This window comes from Bos grunniens, chromosome 7 (genome assembly GCF_055505025.1).
Source record: "Bos grunniens cultivar Pamir isolate PY7600 chromosome 7, Bosgru_T2T1.0, whole genome shotgun sequence".
Classification (NCBI taxonomy): domain Eukaryota; kingdom Metazoa; phylum Chordata; class Mammalia; order Artiodactyla; family Bovidae; genus Bos; species Bos grunniens.
The window spans coordinates 20,917,747-20,934,502 of record NC_141171.1 but is presented as its reverse complement, the minus strand read 5'-3'; the positions used below and the strand labels follow the sequence as shown (position 1 = coordinate 20,934,502).

The following is a 16,756-nucleotide window of genomic DNA, read 5'->3' as shown; positions in this document are numbered from 1 at the left end:
AGATAAAAAGCTCGGAGGCGCCAGCTGTGCGGGTTTCCACGGAAACGCCTGTTCCTCGCCTCCCCGAAAGCTCCACCCTCTCACAACCGAGAACAAATGACTGACGGGGGTGGTCCCGGCGCAGGCGCAGAGTGAGTCAGCCATCTGGAGCACCGCCACGGGCTTTGGGCGGAGCTACGGCGCGCAAGCGCCCTGCTCTCCAGCGCACGAGTCTCCCAGCATTCAGTGAGCGCGCGTGCGGCGGGCGCCTCGGTGTGGACATTTGCGTTCTCTGAGTGGGTGGAAGGAGGCTGCTGGCCGCTGCGCGGACACGGACCAGGTGGAAGCAGGGGCCGCCGGTGCACACCCGCCAGCTATGAAGCCTCCTGCAGGTACAGGCCGTTTCTTGGTGTGGCCCCGCTCGTCGGACCCGGGAGCCCTATGCCCCTCCCCCGGGGTCGCCCCTGGGGCCTTAGAACGGAGCCAGTGACCCTCGAGTGACCTCGGCCCAGGCTGGGGATGGGGGTCGGCGAGCTTGGAACCCCGCCCCCTCGGTTGCCGAATGAATGATTCAGGTTTTTCAGCGCTTCACTCATTCGGCAAACTCCGTTACTTCTCCTGAGGATGGGTCTGCCCTGAGGTGAACTCCAAGGGAGTTCTAGACTTAGGTCCACAGCCGGACGTTCGACAGGCAAAAAGCAAGCGGGGGCTTTAGACAGTGATCGGTGCCATGGCTGGTGGTGCTTCTTTGGGGGGGGGGGCGGTCCTGGAGGGCTTCTCGGAGGAGATGGCATTTCATTCAGCTTGAATTTGGTGGGGAGAAGCAGCTGTCCCAGGTGGTGGGAATCGCGAGGGAGGCAAGCACACCAGTAAGACGTTTGGGGAGCAATAAGTCATTTTGGCTAAGGCACAGCTGCAGGTCCCTTTTATGTGAAGCACAGTGGGGCACCACAGAAGGGTTTTCCTTTAGGGGAGCAATGTCACCTGCATACCAACCGTGTTTTAGGAAGTCACCCAGGATGTTGAGTAGGGCCACCTCGAATTTTGTCTTGCCCAACCTATCCTCTGCAGCCTATATTGATGATAATCATAATTACCGTTATTCAGGCCGCAGTAAGGCAGGAATGTAGTCTGCTTTCTTTGGTTCAGGATTGTTAGAGACCTGGCACGTAGGTGACAGTGAATGTTTACAAACATGCCTGCTCAAAGTTTTCAAACCCTGCTGCTGCTACTGCTGCTAAGTCGCTTCAGTCATGTCCGACTCTGTGCGACCCCATAGACAGCAGCCCACTAGGCTCCTCTGTCCCTGGGATTCTCCAGGCAAGAGTACTGGAGTGGGGTGCCATTGCCTTCTCTATAGCCGTTGCCAACCTACAGATGCTACAGGAACGCCATCAGGGCCCTCTCTGAGAAAGGGATGTGAAAAGGAGAACTGATATGGTAGGGCTCTGGGCAGAGGGGACAACTGTAGGAAGGCTCAGGAAACTTCTCGAAGAAAAAGCCTGTGTGTCCAGGCACAGAGAAATTGACCAAACCAGCTGGCCAAACCTGCTGTGCTGGACCCAGTAGAGTCTGGACCAAGTAGAGCAGGGGTCAGTGAACCTGTCTGTGTAGGGCCAAGTGGTTTAGACTTGGCAGGCAGGCCACACAACTTCTTGGTCACAGCAGAATCACCTTTAGCTCAGGGGCTAGACAGAAACAGTTGCGACAGTGTTTGGCAACTGCAGGTGTAGACTCTGATAAAGGGTTTGAACTTTAATCCTGAGTGGAGCCCTGAAAAGGGGACAGGACCCGACAACCACAGGGTGTGCAGATTTCCAAAGATGGGGTGAGCGCCATCTGCTAGTTCAAGGCATGGGAGGAGAAGTAGGCTGCTTGACTTTCAACCATCCTTATCGCTTGCTGGCTATGGGATCAGGCTATCTCAGGGTTCCCATCTGTGACATGGGGCAACCTAGGGTGCGGAGAACAGAACTGTCTTGGAACCCAGTGAGGCAAGTACACTGTAGAATACTGCCCAAAGATTTTTAAGTGACAGCTGTCAGTGGAGACCAGACTCTCATCCAGAAAACTCTTGGTGGGGGCGGGGGGAGGGGGTGGAGGTGTGGGGGCTAGGGAAGTCTTAATTGTCAGGGCTTCCCCCTCTTTTAGAAAAATAACACAGTACACATGTCACATTCAGGGAACTCGGGGTTCCACCCTGCAGGCAGGTGTTCTTTCAGTGAAACGCAGGTGTGTGCTCAGCACTGATGACTTTGGGGGCTGAGTCTTCCTGCGAGGGCTGTCCTGGGCACTTTGGGGTGTTGAGCAGCATGCCTGACCCCAATGATGCAGTGGTATCACTCCCTGATTGTGACAACCACAGTGTTCCCTGGGGGCAGGATCCCTTTAAGTTTGAGGACCAATTGTTCCACATGTCCACACACAGCCCTGGGGTCTCCCCCAACCCTGTTACTCTGACCCTGATTGCGGGCCTGACACTGACCTGCTGGGTGTGGGGTCTGTCTCCCGGGTCCAGCCTGCACAGGGGATGCCCTGGACGTGGTGGCGCCGTGCTCAGCCGTGAACCACCTCCGGTGGGACCTGAGTGCCCAGCAGATCGCCGAGCTTACCACCGAACTCATCGAGCAGACCAAGCGCGTTTATGACCGCGTGGGCGCCCAGGAGCCCCAGGATGTGTCCTACGAGAACACGCTCAAGGCGCTGGCTGACGTGGAGGTGTCCTACACAGGTGAGCCATGCCCAGACCTGGCAACGCCACCTCCTTCCCAGGGACCCAGTGGAGAGAGGCGCTGGCTGGAAAAGGCCCCTGGTGGGCCTTGGTCAACGGGAGACAGCCAGGCCTGGCTGGCTTGCACTATCCCCCGGGGCCATGTCATCAGACCAGCTCACCTGCCAGCCTTGAAACTGGAGTCCCAGGGGTTGTTTGTTTCCTCCGAGCGGCTGAACTTGGTCCCCTTTGGTTTTCTGACCCCAGCCACCACCATGTGCTCTGAGTAACCTGATCCCCTGGGGCGCCCTTCTTGTCACTCTGGAGTTCCTTCCCTCCTCTTATCTATGGGGGTCTGTCCTACAACTTTGTGTGGTCAGACAGATCCCCAGTCCGCCTCCCAAGCCCCCTCTGCAGAGGCTGATGAGGCAGAGAACGCTGAGCCAGGGAAACCCCTGTCTCTGCATCTCTGGGAAAGCTGTTCTCTGAGAACCGTCTAGAATCCCTGAACTCCGGCTGCAGGAGCCTCACGTGTCCCTGATGCTGCATGGCGCTGGGTGTGTCAGGCCCGGCTGCATGCTCAGACTCCAGAGGGGCCACCCCATGGAGGCCAGTGTGCCATGGGCTCAGAGGTGGGGGCCATGGTGCAGGCGGTGGATCAAGAGCCCATAGGCCAGTTTTGCCCGCCAGTCACCTGCTGGGGTGGGGCAGACCTGTCTCCCCTCTCATCTCCAGCAGGAGGCTCTGGAGGCTGGTTGGTGCAAATTCCCACCTGGGGCGTAACCCTGCCAGACAAGATCTGGTCTCTCAACCCCCACTCCTGTGGCCTTTCCATCTCTCCTCAGTAGACCAAATTATATTATTTTTTTACTTTTTTTTTTTTTTTTTTGGGCTGTGCCATGCAGCACGTGGGATCTAGTTCCTAGACCAGGGATTGAACCTGTGCCCCCTGCATTGGGAGTTTGGAGTCTTAGCCACTGGACCACCCGGGAAGCCCCTCCCCCTGCTTTGCTGGGTGTTGGGCTGTCTGAGTACAGGCTGAGCCCTGCCTGGTGCCCCTTCCCGCGCCCCCTCGGCCCAACCAGCCGCCCGGACTAATCCCACACTCTGCTGTTCTGTTGTCCACTCAGTGCCGTCACAGCGTTCAAATCCCACATGCACAGAGGCCGCTTCTGTCCTTTTCATGGCTCGCTATCGGGCAGCTAGTGTCAGGGCCCCCTCAGACCCTGCCATGTTTGGTCCAATCAGCTGAGCAGATCACCACCTCTGGAGGGTCTACTGTGCAGCTGACCCACCAGCCCTGGGACATTCTCAGTGGCCTGGGGCCATGGAAGCCACCAAACCGTGATGGTACTTCAGGCCCCTCTCCCCCCTGAAAAGTATACACTTTTAAAAAAATTGCTCTGTTGAAGGGGGCTTCCCTAATGGTCTGATGGTTAGGACTCCACACTTCCACTGCTGGGGGCGCAGGTTCAATCCCTGGTTGGGCAACTAAGTTCCTGTATACCACTCGGTGGTATAAAAGAACTGTTGAGATACATTTCACATACCATGTAATCTGCCCACATAAAGCCTAGATTTCATTGGTTTTTAGTGTATTTAGCATATACAGCCATCACCAGTATCTAATTCTAGAACTTTTCATCACCCCAAAGAGGTCCCCCATCTCCATTAGCAGTCACTTCCTGACAGTGTGAACCCACTCTCTGTGTCTGTGGATCAGCCTGCTCTGCACGTTTCCCATCAGTGGAGTCACACCCTGTGTGTCCTTCTGTGTCTGCTTCTCTCACTGAGCATCATGTTCTCAGGGTCTGTCCCTGTGGTAGCGAGTGTCAGGGCTTCTCTCCTTTTCATGTCTGAGTGATGCTCCCATGTGCAGAGGCGCATGTGTGTCTAGTCGTCTGCCGACAGATACCTGGGTTGTGTCCACGGTTGGTCGCTATGGATCACGCTGCTATGATGATGTGTGGACAGTTTTTTGGGTGGACAGTGTTCTGCTCCTCTTGGGTGTCCACCTGGGAGTGGGGCTGTGGGTCACATGGTGACGCAGCGGAAGCGTGTGTTCTCACAGTTGCCACACACCCCCTATCTCACGCACGTGGTGCGCCTTGAAGTATAAAATTGTTGGTGCCCTGCAGCATGGCCATGGGCCGCCGGGGCCCTTTCTGGCGCTGAGTCCCTTCAGCCTCTCCTGGTCTCATACTGTTCCTGTTCCCGTCCTTCTCAGCTTGAGGTGTCCAGAACTGAGTGCCATCCCATCTGGACCATGAGTCCCTGAGGACAGGGTTAACCACGCTCATCTCTCGCCCAGGGCTTCACCTGCCCATTTCAATGCAAGGCCGTTCTCTCACCTGTACTGTCTCCCCGTTTCAGTTCAGAGGAACATCCTTGACTTCCCCCAGCACGTCTCTCCCTCCAAGGACATCCGCACAGCAAGCACAGAGGCGGACAAGAAGCTGTCGGAATTCGATGTGGAAATGAGCATGAGGCAGGACGTGTACCAGAGGATTGTCTGGCTGCAGGTGAGCGAGAGCCAGGCCAGAGTGTGGACCTCCTGCCCCCCGGCTTCATGAGGTGGACAGAGCCCTGCAGGGGGCAGTGGGGCCGTTTTACCACAACAGACAATGTTAGAGACGTGACAGAGACAAGCGGGAGGAGGAAAGGCGTGCAAGGCCTTCCCACATGCACGTCATCTCACATCCCTGACCTTGCTGGGGTCACCTCAAGGGGACATCCCATCTCCCACGTGAGGTGAAGGGACTAGTGACAGGTGTTTGCATTTCCTGTCTCCCTGGCAGTGCCGGCCGAGCACTGCTGCCCGCGTCAGGGGGCTGCAGGTGCTCCTCGCGTGGCTGGTGGGTGGTTTTTAGAACCTGCCAGACATGTCCGCCTTGGGACCAGGAAGGCCCTGGGGTACTTTGTGCAGACTCGGGGGCGGGGGCCTCAGAAAGCACAGGCAGTGTTAACTGAAGTGTTTATTGAGACCATTGTAGGTTCACATGTAGTTGGAAAAATGATTCAGAGAGGTCCCAGTTGAGCTTTGCCTGCTTGTCCCTGAAGTCACATTTTGTGACAAGTCAGTGTCACAGCAGGGTCCTAACATTGACACAGCTGCCCCATCACCCATTGCCCTGGGGCAGCCCCCAGCAGCTTTGGTTTGGAGCTGTCCCTAGTCACGCAAGGTCCTATGTGGACTTGAATCTGGTTCCCTGGGTCAGTGCTCGGGCCTGCAGTGCTGAGTCCTGCGATAGCTGCTTTGTTAGGAAGTTTCGCTTTTCAGGAAACCTGTAAACTCCCTTCCAGCACGACTGCACCATCCTACATTCCTTCCAGTGATGACGTCCTGCTTCTCCATGGCCTCGCAGGCATTCGGCAATGTCTCTATGGTTTTCTTGTTCCAGGAGAAGGTCCAGAAGGACTCACTGAGACCCGAGGCATCAAGGTACCTGGAGCGATTAATCAAACTAGGCCGGAGGAACGGGCTGCACCTGCCAGAGGAGACACAGGAGGTGAGAGCCTAGCCTGTGATGACCCTCATGCCTAGGCCCAGGCCCAGCCCCCACCCTGGCTCAGGGCCCAGGGCCCAGGGGAGCCGGCTCTTTCCTCAGCTCCCCTTCTCCTTGTTCCTGAACCCAGGCTGGTCAGTTTCTGTTTCTGAAAACCAGATGGACTCTGAATGAACAGTTTAGGTCCCTTAAGATGGCCAAAGCTTAGATTCCCCAGGGCTGTGAGAGTGGTGGTCTCTATGGGGCACCCCTGCTTCCAGGTCCTTCACTGATCACTGGGAAGCAAGAACAGGGGGTCAGGGTCTAGGCTTCAGATACCTAAGCTCAGCACAACCCCTGGTGGGCCCCAAATCTAGAACCCCCACTCTTTCCATTTCCCTGGACTCTCAAAACAGTCTTCTTCCATCAGAAAATCAAGAGTATTAAGAAGAAGCTGAGTCTCCTGTGCATCGACTTCAACAAGAACCTGAACGAGGACACGACCTTCCTACCGTTCACACGCGAAGAGCTGGGTGCGTGAGGGTGCACAGGGTGATGGGCAGTGGAGGGGAGCATTCCCTGGGAGGGCCTTCACCACGGGCACTCCGGGAGTTTGGAGCCCAAGGTCCTGGATCCTTCCTTGGAGAGGGCCGGGGTCTGTCTGCCGAGATTCTGCCCTACCCTTTCTGTGAGGTATGATCCTTTAACCTCATGGTGTCCTCCCAATCTGGCTGTGTATGGGGGCTTGAAGGCCTGGGGCCTGGGAGGTTTTCTCAGCTTCTACCTTCTTCCCCAGATGCCTTATTTTGAAAATTTGGTGCCTGTGGGAAAGTGGCGAGAATAGTACCAGGGAGACCCCATGCATGCCCCGGGCCTGGCCTCCCTGTATGTGTGCAACTCCTGTGCTGGGGCCTCCAGACCCATCAACAGGGATGGTGCCTCCTGTGTCCCTAGGTACAGGCCCTCTCGGGATGGGGTCCCCACCCATCCTGATGACTGGCTTTTCATTTCTGGCCCCAATCAGCTCAAGTTAAGCCTCATGTTCCATTCTAATCTCTCCAGATGCCTTCCCTGTTGACAGATTTGCTTCCGTTTTACCCACACTGACAATTTTGCAGAATCCAGGCAGGTGGGCAATAGCCTGTGAGCCCTGCCCGGGAGTCCGAGGGTGCTGTCACATACGCTGTGATACTGCCTGGGTCTCTGGTCAGTAGGGACTCAGGGACACAGATGTGCTCTGTCCTGAGCAGGAGCTTTAGGTCCATCACGCTGACCTCTGCCACTCTGACTTTTTGTCCCTACTGTTGTGTCCCAGGAAGCAAGGCCCATGTGGCTCCAAAGGTTCTCAGGCCAAAGGGCCATCCCAGGCCTCTGGAGTCCACTGTCCTATGGGGCTGCTTTTCTGCCCACTGTCCAGCCCAGGGCCCGGCTAGTTCGGCCTGGCCTCCTGGGCAGGAATGTGAACCCCCAGCACGTGGAACAGCCACTCAGAGCCCGGTGACCAGTCTCACGGGGCTGGGATGGCAGTTGGACATGTGTGGCCGCCTGGCAGGGTTTCAGTCCCTGCTGAGCAGGAGCCATGCCGGGTCATTTCTCTGGGTTGCGAAAGGCTTTGGAGAGTCATTTTACAGGAGCGTAGGTAGGGTGTTGTGTCTCTGTTTTCTTCCCCACCCCAGCCTCTAGAGAGAGTCGTGTATACATGTATGAAACCCTGTCTTCTTTTTCTAAGTCCCCATCGGGGGCCTTCCACCGGTGGAAGTTCTAGGACTTCCGCCCGGCATCGCCTCTGTAGTGTCGGCTGTTTTCCCCTCATGATCAGTGATTTCTCCTAAGAATCCTGACGGCTCCAGCTCCTCGCACTGTCACCGGCTCGTGTCCTGTCCCTGTCTTAGTGGGTGTCCTCCCACGTGTCAGAACTAGCCCCCCACAGCCCCGGCCGTGTCCTCGCATCCACGGGCTTCCGGGCCCTGGTCTGTCCACTGGGGGTGTCCTTGCTGTCCTCACTTTCTTAGATGCTCATTGTCCCAGTTTGGCCCCTTCAAATGGACGCGTCCCTGTAGTTCTTGAAGCACCTCCTGTTGCACATGGACTGAGCTGGGCTCGCTGTGTCCTCTCCCTGGCGTGGCCCCAGCGGGGTGGTCAGAACTGAGGTCTGGCTGCCAGGGAGCTGTTGCTCCCGGGTCCCTCAGTCACCCGGAGCTGGGAAACCCACCTGGCAGGTTCCACCTCCTGCTGTGGCCTCTCACCCAGGAAGGACATGGGAGGAGGCGGCAGTCCACGCCGTCCCAGGGTGGCGCCTGTTGTGGGGTGCAGGCTGACCTGGGGTGACAGGACACAGCTCCACCTCCCCCCTCCCTCAGGGCATCCTGAGGGAGCAGAGCTTTGAGGTGGGAGAGCCCTCAACATTGCTCCTCTGGGTGCAGACCCTTGCAGAGGGCATGGGGAAGCCCAGCCTGCCATCGCATTCCTCACCTCCCATCCGTGGGGGCTTCCACCCCTCCCACCTCAGCTGGGCAGCCTGCCAGTCCCCTCAGAGCCCCCAATTTGGCCCCCACAGGAGGGCTCCCTGAAGACTTTCTAAATTCACTGGAGAAGACCGAGGATGAGAAACTGAAGGTCACGCTCAAGTACCCGCACTACTTTCCCCTCCTGAAGAAATGCCACGTGCCCGAGACCCGGAGGAAAGTGGAGGAGGCCTTCAACTGCCGGTGCAAGGAGGCAAGGAGCCACCCATTGCACGGTGCCCAGCGGGGCTCGATCTCGGCCTCCCCTCTCAGCGCCCCTGGGTCTGGCTCAGCCCCAAGGGCTGTTGAGTCTGCCAGTCCCAGGGCTGGCCTGGATGGGAGGGGTTGGCACTTCCCTCTCCTGGCCATGGACTTGACTGGGGCAATCCTGGGTTAGGGCCTTGGTGCCGTGGAGACGGCACTGCTGGCCACCAGCTCCCGGCCCCTCATCTTCTGGACGTTCTCTAACAGCTTCTGGGTGTAGTTAGGTTTCCTGTTGTGAACAGGCCTATTTCTCCTTGTAAATGAACCCAGTCAATGTTGCTCTGTGTCTGTCCCACAAGCTGGGGGGGCTGAGTGAAGCCCTCAGGTGCCGGCAGAGCCCTGAGCCCAGGGAGGCCCCGTGGATTATAAAGACCGTGTGTTATGACAGGAGCAAGTGCAGAGAAATCTGGGCAGTGGGGGTTGCGGGGGTGGATCGTGGGGGCACTAGCCATGGCTGCCAGGAACCTGAGAGCCCTCTTGTGGACACCTGGCCTATGGCTCCAGTGCTACCGTCTATCTGTCCATCTGTGGGCTCTAGGAGAACTGCGCCATTCTCAGGGAACTGGTGAGGCTGCGGGCTCAGAAGTCCCGTCTGCTGGGGTTCAGCACACACGCCGACTATGTGCTAGAGATGAACATGGCCAAGACCAGCCAGGTGGTGGCCACTTTCCTAGGTAACCCCGCCCCCTTGCCCCAGGTGCCTGGGGGGAGGTGTGAGGGCTGAGGTCCACCTCAACTGGACGAGGTGCTGCCTGCGAGCCCCACTCTGTCCACCCTTGGGGGTCCCGTGTTGGGTGAGTGGTGGGGGCTAGGGGTGGCCCAGGGAGGTAGCTGAGCCTCACACAACCCCCATCGCCCACAGATGAGCTGGCGCAGAAGCTGAAGCCACTCGGGGAGCAGGAGCGGGCGGTGATCCTGGAGCTGAAGAGGGCGGAGTGCGAGCAGCGCGGCCTGGCTTTTGACGGGCGCATCAACGCCTGGGACATGCGCTACTATATGAACCAGGTGGAGGAGACGCGCTACCGTGTGGACCAGAATCTGCTCAAGGAGTACTTTCCCATGCAGGTGGTGACCCGCGGGCTGCTGGGCATCTACCAGGAGCTCCTGGGCCTCAGCTTCCAGCTGGAGGAGGGCGCCGCCGTGTGGCACGAGGACGTGGCGCTCTATGCCGTGCGGGATGCGGCCTCCGGCAAGCTCATCGGCAAGTTCTACCTGGACCTCTACCCTCGGTGTGTGCACGGGGGACCCGTCAGCCAGGCTGGGCTGGGCACCCTCTCCGCCCACCCCCAGTGGCCAAGACTGACCCCACGTCCCTGGTCCCCACCCAGGGAAGGCAAGTATGGGCACGCGGCCTGCTTTGGCCTGCAGCCAGGCTGCTTACGGAAGGACGGGAGCCGCCAGATCGCCATCGCTGCCATGGTGGCCAACTTCACCAAGCCCACACCCGATGCGCCCTCCCTGCTGCAGCACGACGAGGTGGAGACCTACTTCCACGAGTTTGGCCACGTGATGCACCAGCTCTGCTCCCAGGTGGGTGTGGGGGAGTGGAGGGCAGGGCGTGGTGGTCTACAGGAAGGTTGGTACTGGCTTCCGTCCCTGACCCCCATGCCCGGGATATGTGAACAACAGCAAGGGATGTCCTCGTGGCTCCGGAAGCTGGGAGCCCTGGGTAAAGGCATAAGCGGAGCCGGTTCCCTGTGTGTTAAGTCCCAGGGACTTTCCTCATCGGGCCCCCCAGATGAACGTCCATCCCTGGGACCTGGCTGCACATGTGCTTGTGCTCAGCCCTCTTGCAGTCAGCCCTCAGCCTGAGAGCCATGCTCACACAAGCTGCCCCGGAGCGTGAGGGGACAGTTCAGAACATCTCACCAAGCCATGTGGCCATCCCAGTGCCCTGTTCTGGGAATTTTCCATCACCCCAAAAATGTCCCTCACACACCTTAGCTATCACTACCCACAACCCCTCCCCCCCAGCCCCTGACCACCAGGAGCCCACTGTCTGTGTCTGTGGATTGGCCTGCTCTGCACGTTTCCCATCAGTGGAGTCACACCCTGTGTGTCCTTCTGTGTCTGCTCCTCTCACTGAGCGTCGTGTCCTCGGTCCGTCCACGTGGTTGTGAGTGTCAGGGCTTCTCTCCTTTTCATGGCTGAGGGATGCTTTCGGGTGTGGAGGGACCTCTGCTGCTGTATTTCTGAGCAGAATGTTTTGACTTTTAAGTTGTTAAATGTTTTCTCGCACGTTTTGCAAATTCTTCTCTAACTCAAGGCACAAAGAGTTTCTTCTAAATTTTTTTCCTGTAAGTTTAGTAGTTGAGCTCTTCATTTTGGTGTTACTGTCTGTGGTGTGAGGGTGGGGGTCTCCCAGCCCTCGCCCCCACCACCTTTAGCCCCCTTCACGCCCCTCTCCTTGTGCAGCTTCCTCGAGATCCACTCAGGGATGACTTGCTGTCCCTGAACCACTCCTCTGCCAGTGACCCTCATGGCTCCTTCGCAGCCGTCATGTCTTTCTCAGTAGAGCTGATTCTCAGTGTTAAGGCAGTTCTGTGCTATAAAGTCGCTGTGAATGTGGAGGGAGCGGTTACTGAGCCACCACCCCTGCAGACTGTGCAGAGCCAGCCTCCCGTGAGTCTTTGTCACCCTGTTTTCAGGATGATCCTCACTCAGCTTCATGTGCTCTGTGTTTCTATTTAATGACACCTGGTCTGATACCAGCTGTTGGTTCAGTCATGCTGAGCCCCTGGCTGGCAGGGCTGTGACCCTCACCTGGACAAAGCTCATCTGACACACGCACTATCTCCGTGAGCACCTCATTGCCTTCTCGCTCCCCAGACGCTGGATAGCACTTCAGCCCTACGCTGGGGGGCCATCTAGAACAGAGAAATCACCCCCAGAAACATGAGAATGCACACATGGGGCAGTCAGTAGACTGTGAGAAGGACGCTTGTTTGCAGTTGGTGCTGGAACCCAAAGGCAGGGGTCCAGTGACCCAGGAGCCAGTGACATCTGACTGCCTCCTTGGGTCCCAGGAAGAACATGCCAGGTCACTCAGCCCACCTGGCCCTGTGTCTGCCAGGCCTGGGTTCCAGCCACACTGCCATCAGGTACTTTGTCTTCAGAAAGAACGTCAAGATGCAGGAAAGAGGAGAAAGGAGCTCCTACTGTTGCCGGCCACCTAGATCCACTGCATCTAGGGCTCTGTGGGTGGGGAGGGGCGCTGTGGCCTGCTGGACGGCAGGCTCTCTGCCTCCCTGTGTGCCGGGTTGGTTGGGGTCTGGGTCCTCCTACAGTTCCCCGCTCGCCCGCCCCCCACAGGCCGAGTTTGCCATGTTCAGCGGGACGCATGTGGAGCGGGACTTTGTGGAGGCCCCGTCACAGATGCTGGAGAACTGGGTGTGGGAGGCAGAGCCACTGCTCCGGATGTCCCAGCACTACCGCACGGGCAGCTCCATCCCCCAGGAGCTGCTGGACAAGCTCATCAAGTCCCGCCAGGCCAATACAGGTGCAATGGGGAGGAAGGAGCCGCCCAGACACCAAACACCCAGCGCCCCACTGCCTTCTCCCCTCCCCCCGGGGGAAGTGGCCCGGACACACACCCAGCGCCCCATCTCCCCACCCCCACCTCCCCCCAGGTCTCTTCAACCTGCGCCAGATCGTCCTGGCCAAGGTAGACCAGGCCTTGCACACACAGACAGCCGCAGACCCGGCCAAGGAGTACGCCCGCCTGTGCCAGGAGATCCTCGGGGTCCCCGCCACGCCAGGTAGCCGTGCTCCAGCTGGGTGCCTTAGGGGTCGGGGTGGTGGCCACTGCCCAGGTGGGGAAGGTCATCTAGTGATGTATGAAGTGGGGACTGTTTGACAGGCTTCAGCCAAGGCCCAGGAGGAGCCGCTGGCCTCTGGGCTCATCCTACCACAAGCCTTGGGCCTGTTGCTCCAGCTGTGGCGCGTGGGGGCCACGGTGGGCTGGCGGCTCTGCACGTGCTTTGTGAGAAGCCCAGGGGGTCAGGAAAGGGTTTGTACCCGGATGTATGAGTAGTGGAGGTTTGAGCATGCGTGTGTTGGTATATACATGACGTTCACTCCTCTGTGGGCCTCTTAAGACATCCTTCAGGGAGTGCGGTGACCAGCGCAGGTGAGCCCTGACTCATCAGAGCCTGAACAGCCAATCTTGTAAGGTGCTCTGGGTGAACCCTTGTGAGCTTGAGCAGAAAGTGGGCAAAGACTTATTTCCCTCTGTGAGTTGCCCACGAGACCCCCATTTTCTAGAAGTGTTAGACCAGTTCCCCTCCTGTGGCATGGGCCTCAGACGGGGCTGCTTCGAGGCCCTTTTCTTGGGAAAAATCCTGAGGGGGCCCAGGGGCCATGACCAGAGCCTCTCCGCATCCATCCTAGGGACCAACATGCCTGCAACCTTTGGCCACCTGGCAGGTGGCTATGACGCCCAGTACTATGGCTACCTATGGAGTGAGGTATACTCTGCTGACATGTTCCACACGCGCTTCAAGCAGGAGGGCGTCCTGAGTGGCAAGGTGAGAGGCCGGCCTGGGCCCCTTTACCCTGAGGGCTCCTGCCCCCCACGCCCCCAGATGCTGGGTGTCCTTCCTCCCTGGTGATGCCGAGGGCCCCTCAGAGCCAGGGAGGGGTGCGCGACCCTCCTCAAGCCCCGTGCCCTCTTGGCAGGTCGGCATGGACTACAGAAGCTGCATCCTGAGGCCGGGCGGCTCCGAGGACGCCAGTGTCATGTTGAAGCTCTTCCTGGGTCGTGACCCCAAGCAGGACGCCTTCCTCCTGAGCAAAGGGCTGCAGGTGGAGGGCTGTGAGCCGCCAGCCTGCTGATGGCACGGGGCTCTGGCCCCAACTCTGGAGGGCCTGGCCGTGCACTACCTGCCCAGGTGCCTTAGTGCCCAGTCGGGGCAGGTGGGGGACTCCAGCCCAGGGACAGGGCAGGGGAGGGGCTGCGTGTCCCTCCCCCTCTCCCCCTCGCCCAGTCCCTGTGTCCCCATCGGCCTACGTGGGCTGAAAGGTCTCCATCTGGAGGTGTTTGGAAAGTCTCCTGTCTGGTCAAGACTCCTCTTTGTTGCACTAATGCAGCCCTTTCCTGGGAGTTTCCCTAGTTAAAAAACAGTTCTTTGAAATGCAGCCATTAAAAAAAAAAAGACTCAGTCCTGATCTCTGCCTGCCTCCCTCCCACCGCAGGAGCAGTGCTGTGGCCGATTTGTTGTTTTTTGTTTGGAGTTTTTTGGCCTCACCTTATGGCATGTGGGATCCTAGTTCCCCGACCAGGGATCGAACACATACCCCCTACGTTTGAAGCACAGAGTATTAACCTCTGGACTGCCAGGGAAGGCCCCGATCCAGTATAGACGGGCAACACAGGGAGTGGGTCCAGCCTGGGCTGGGTAGTGGAGCTCTGGGTTCAAGCCTCAGGGTTAGGCTGTCGGGTGAGTGGGGCCTCCTGGGAGACCCACCTCAGCTGGGTTGAGCAGAAGTGGCCACTGGCCAGTGCACCGCTCTCATCTGCACATCCTGAACTGCCCGTGGGTGTCCCCACCCTTGGGGACCTCTCCATGCCAGAGGGAGTTGGGGGCCCCAGGTTAAAGCAGGTCATGTGCTGGGGACCAGCCCCAGCTGATCCCCGGTATTCGAAGGAGAGACGGCCTAGGCGACTATTTATATGCTAATTAGAGATATAGAGAACAATAGAATGAGGATAGCTCAGTAGGAAAATTCAGTGGAGAAAAGAAGCTGAGTAGCTTGGTTTACGCGGGAGACCAATAAAACTTCAAGACAAGAAGTTTGCACCACTTACGTAGGCCGCAGGCGCCCTCTCGAATAGCGGAAGGTGCCTCACCCTAGACACCTTCTCGAGTGGGTCTTAGAAGCCCAGGCATAATTAGTAAGCGTGGTGGGTTCCGCGCTCCAGATGGAGACTCAGCTGGAAGTTAAAGGGAAGAATGACATGGGGAGACCAAGCGTTGGTGAACAAGGCCCATAGCTTTATTTTTAACAGGGGCTTTTATACCCTAAGTTACACATAGAGGATAATAGGGGATGCAAAGTCAGCAGTCTTTGATTCTTATCAAAAACCAAGGTTTCTTTCCTGCAAATTTATCGTATACAAATGGTTTAGGTGATTTACATCATCTTCTGGCCAGAAGGCCTACTAACATTTTATGACTCTTGACAAGGACTTATCAACAAAGACTTATTTTCTCTAAGAGTAATTATTTTAAGGTTTGGCACCATCTTCCAAAGATAAAATTGCACTCCTATAGGGCGGATGTGTAATGGGCTTACAACAAAGGAAAGAATTTATTACCTTAAGGGTCTAAAGTTACTAACACCAAGGCCACTACTTATTTTTTACTATATACCAACTATTAATTAATACACATTCAAGGATACAATTCAGGGGATGTGAAAACTTGGCAACAAGCATTGACTCATCAATGAAATCCTTTACTAGTTTATTCTGACAGTTTTTAACTCTGAGAGGCTCTAAGCTATTTGAATATCTTAAGCTTCCCGTGCCTCTGGAGGCTAGGAGACTGTAAACAATCGTATGCATAGCTGCAGGAGTCCGGGTAAACTTGTCAGGCGAGTTAGAGAGCCATCTGAGGGGTTTGGATTTAAACACTCCTAATTGCCCAGGAACTTTATTAATTGGAGCTGTAAGTTAACTCTTTGACAGAGAGAGAGAGAGATGGTGGTAGGGGACAGCCCCCAGTAAAGTCAGAGGTGAGAGCACAAAGCAATAAAGTAGGCAGACTCTGGTTTTTTGGGGGAAAATGCTCGAGAATATCCGGGCGGACTCCTGAGGCTCGATCCCGCCTTTGCGTATGCCGAGCCTCCTTCCTCATGAACTTTGTCATGAGCAGAATGCCTCACCGGCTCCCCACAATGTGGGTCATCTCCCCAGCCACAGGGTTCAGCCCAGACATCGACAGGTAGTCCAGTTGAGGCTGGTGCTGTCAGGCCCATGATTTTTGCTGAAGCACTTTGGGGAAAGAAATTCTGTTTTCTCCCCAAACTTGGAGAGTATGAGCTGTCAGGCAGACAGAGCTGTCCTTAGATAGAGGCCACTCAGCACAAAGGAGCCCATGCCATGAGGGCAGGCCTCCCCAGGACCCCATTGCCACCGCACACTTGGCACTTTGAGCCACTGGATCCCCTCTCCTGCTTAAGTCACCTTGGGCAGACATTTGTCACTTGCTAGCCAGAGTGCGTCCTTGACCACATCTCAGAGACCCCACCTGAGATGTGGCACAGTCAAGGCTGAGCCTGGCAGAACGCCCCACCTTGTAGGAGCCTCCAAGGACCTACCCAGGTCCCTGCCTACTTGGCTCAGGGCTATGGCAGAAATATGGGGAGGAGAGGTGGTTCTGGTCCAGGGGGACACAGGGCAGGGACTGCCCAGGCTCCTGGCCTCTGTTGAGTCTCAGAACAAACACCACGTTTGGAAGGGTGTGTATGTTAAAAGTACAGCACATGTCTGCTCATTCAGTGTCATGGTAGCAGGAAACAGGGTTAGCTCAAGGCCTGGACGGGCAGGGGGTAAGGGGATGAGTAGCCTTGGCTGCCACCTTCCTGGGATTCAGGTTTGAGAGTGCTCAGACGCTCAGTCACATCTGACTCTTTGTGACCCCATGGACTGTAACCTGCCAGGCTCCTCTATCTGTGGAAATTCTCCAGGCAAGAATACTGGAGTGGGTTGCTATGCCTTCCTCCAGGCTCCTCAGCCATTAATTGTGGCTGCAGAGGCTGTCTGACGCCAGCAGGAAAGTGAAGAGGGAAGGGTTTGGAGATACCCCAGGGCC

The 16,756-nt window shown here is 57.2% G+C and overlaps 1 protein-coding gene across 1 annotated transcript; it reads left to right on the top strand.

The window, feature by feature from the left end:
- The first annotated feature begins 224 nt into the window (after window positions 1-224).
- THOP1 (thimet oligopeptidase 1) lies at window positions 225-14,101 on the top strand. Its single transcript, XM_086410265.1, has 13 exons — window positions 225-371; window positions 2,498-2,710; window positions 5,063-5,211; window positions 6,091-6,198; window positions 6,605-6,707; window positions 8,732-8,892; window positions 9,481-9,616; window positions 9,805-10,171; window positions 10,271-10,472; window positions 12,255-12,441; window positions 12,572-12,700; window positions 13,332-13,468; window positions 13,620-14,101. The coding sequence occupies exons 1-13, from the start codon at window positions 356-358 to the stop codon at window positions 13,773-13,775; spliced, it is 2,064 nt and encodes a 687-aa protein (XP_086266391.1). The 5' UTR covers window positions 225-355; the 3' UTR covers window positions 13,776-14,101.
- The last annotated feature ends 2,655 nt before the right edge of the window (window positions 14,102-16,756 follow it).

What these genes read in the sequence shown, in the direction of transcription:
- THOP1 (XM_086410265.1), top strand. An exon ending in CGTGGAGGTGTCCTACACAG is followed by an intron (nt 2,711 to 5,062) that starts GTGAGCCATGCC and finishes TCCCCGTTTCAG; the next exon opens with TTCAGAGGAACATCCTTGAC. An exon ending in TGCCAGAGGAGACACAGGAG is followed by an intron (nt 6,199 to 6,604) that starts GTGAGAGCCTAG and finishes TTCTTCCATCAG; the next exon opens with AAAATCAAGAGTATTAAGAA.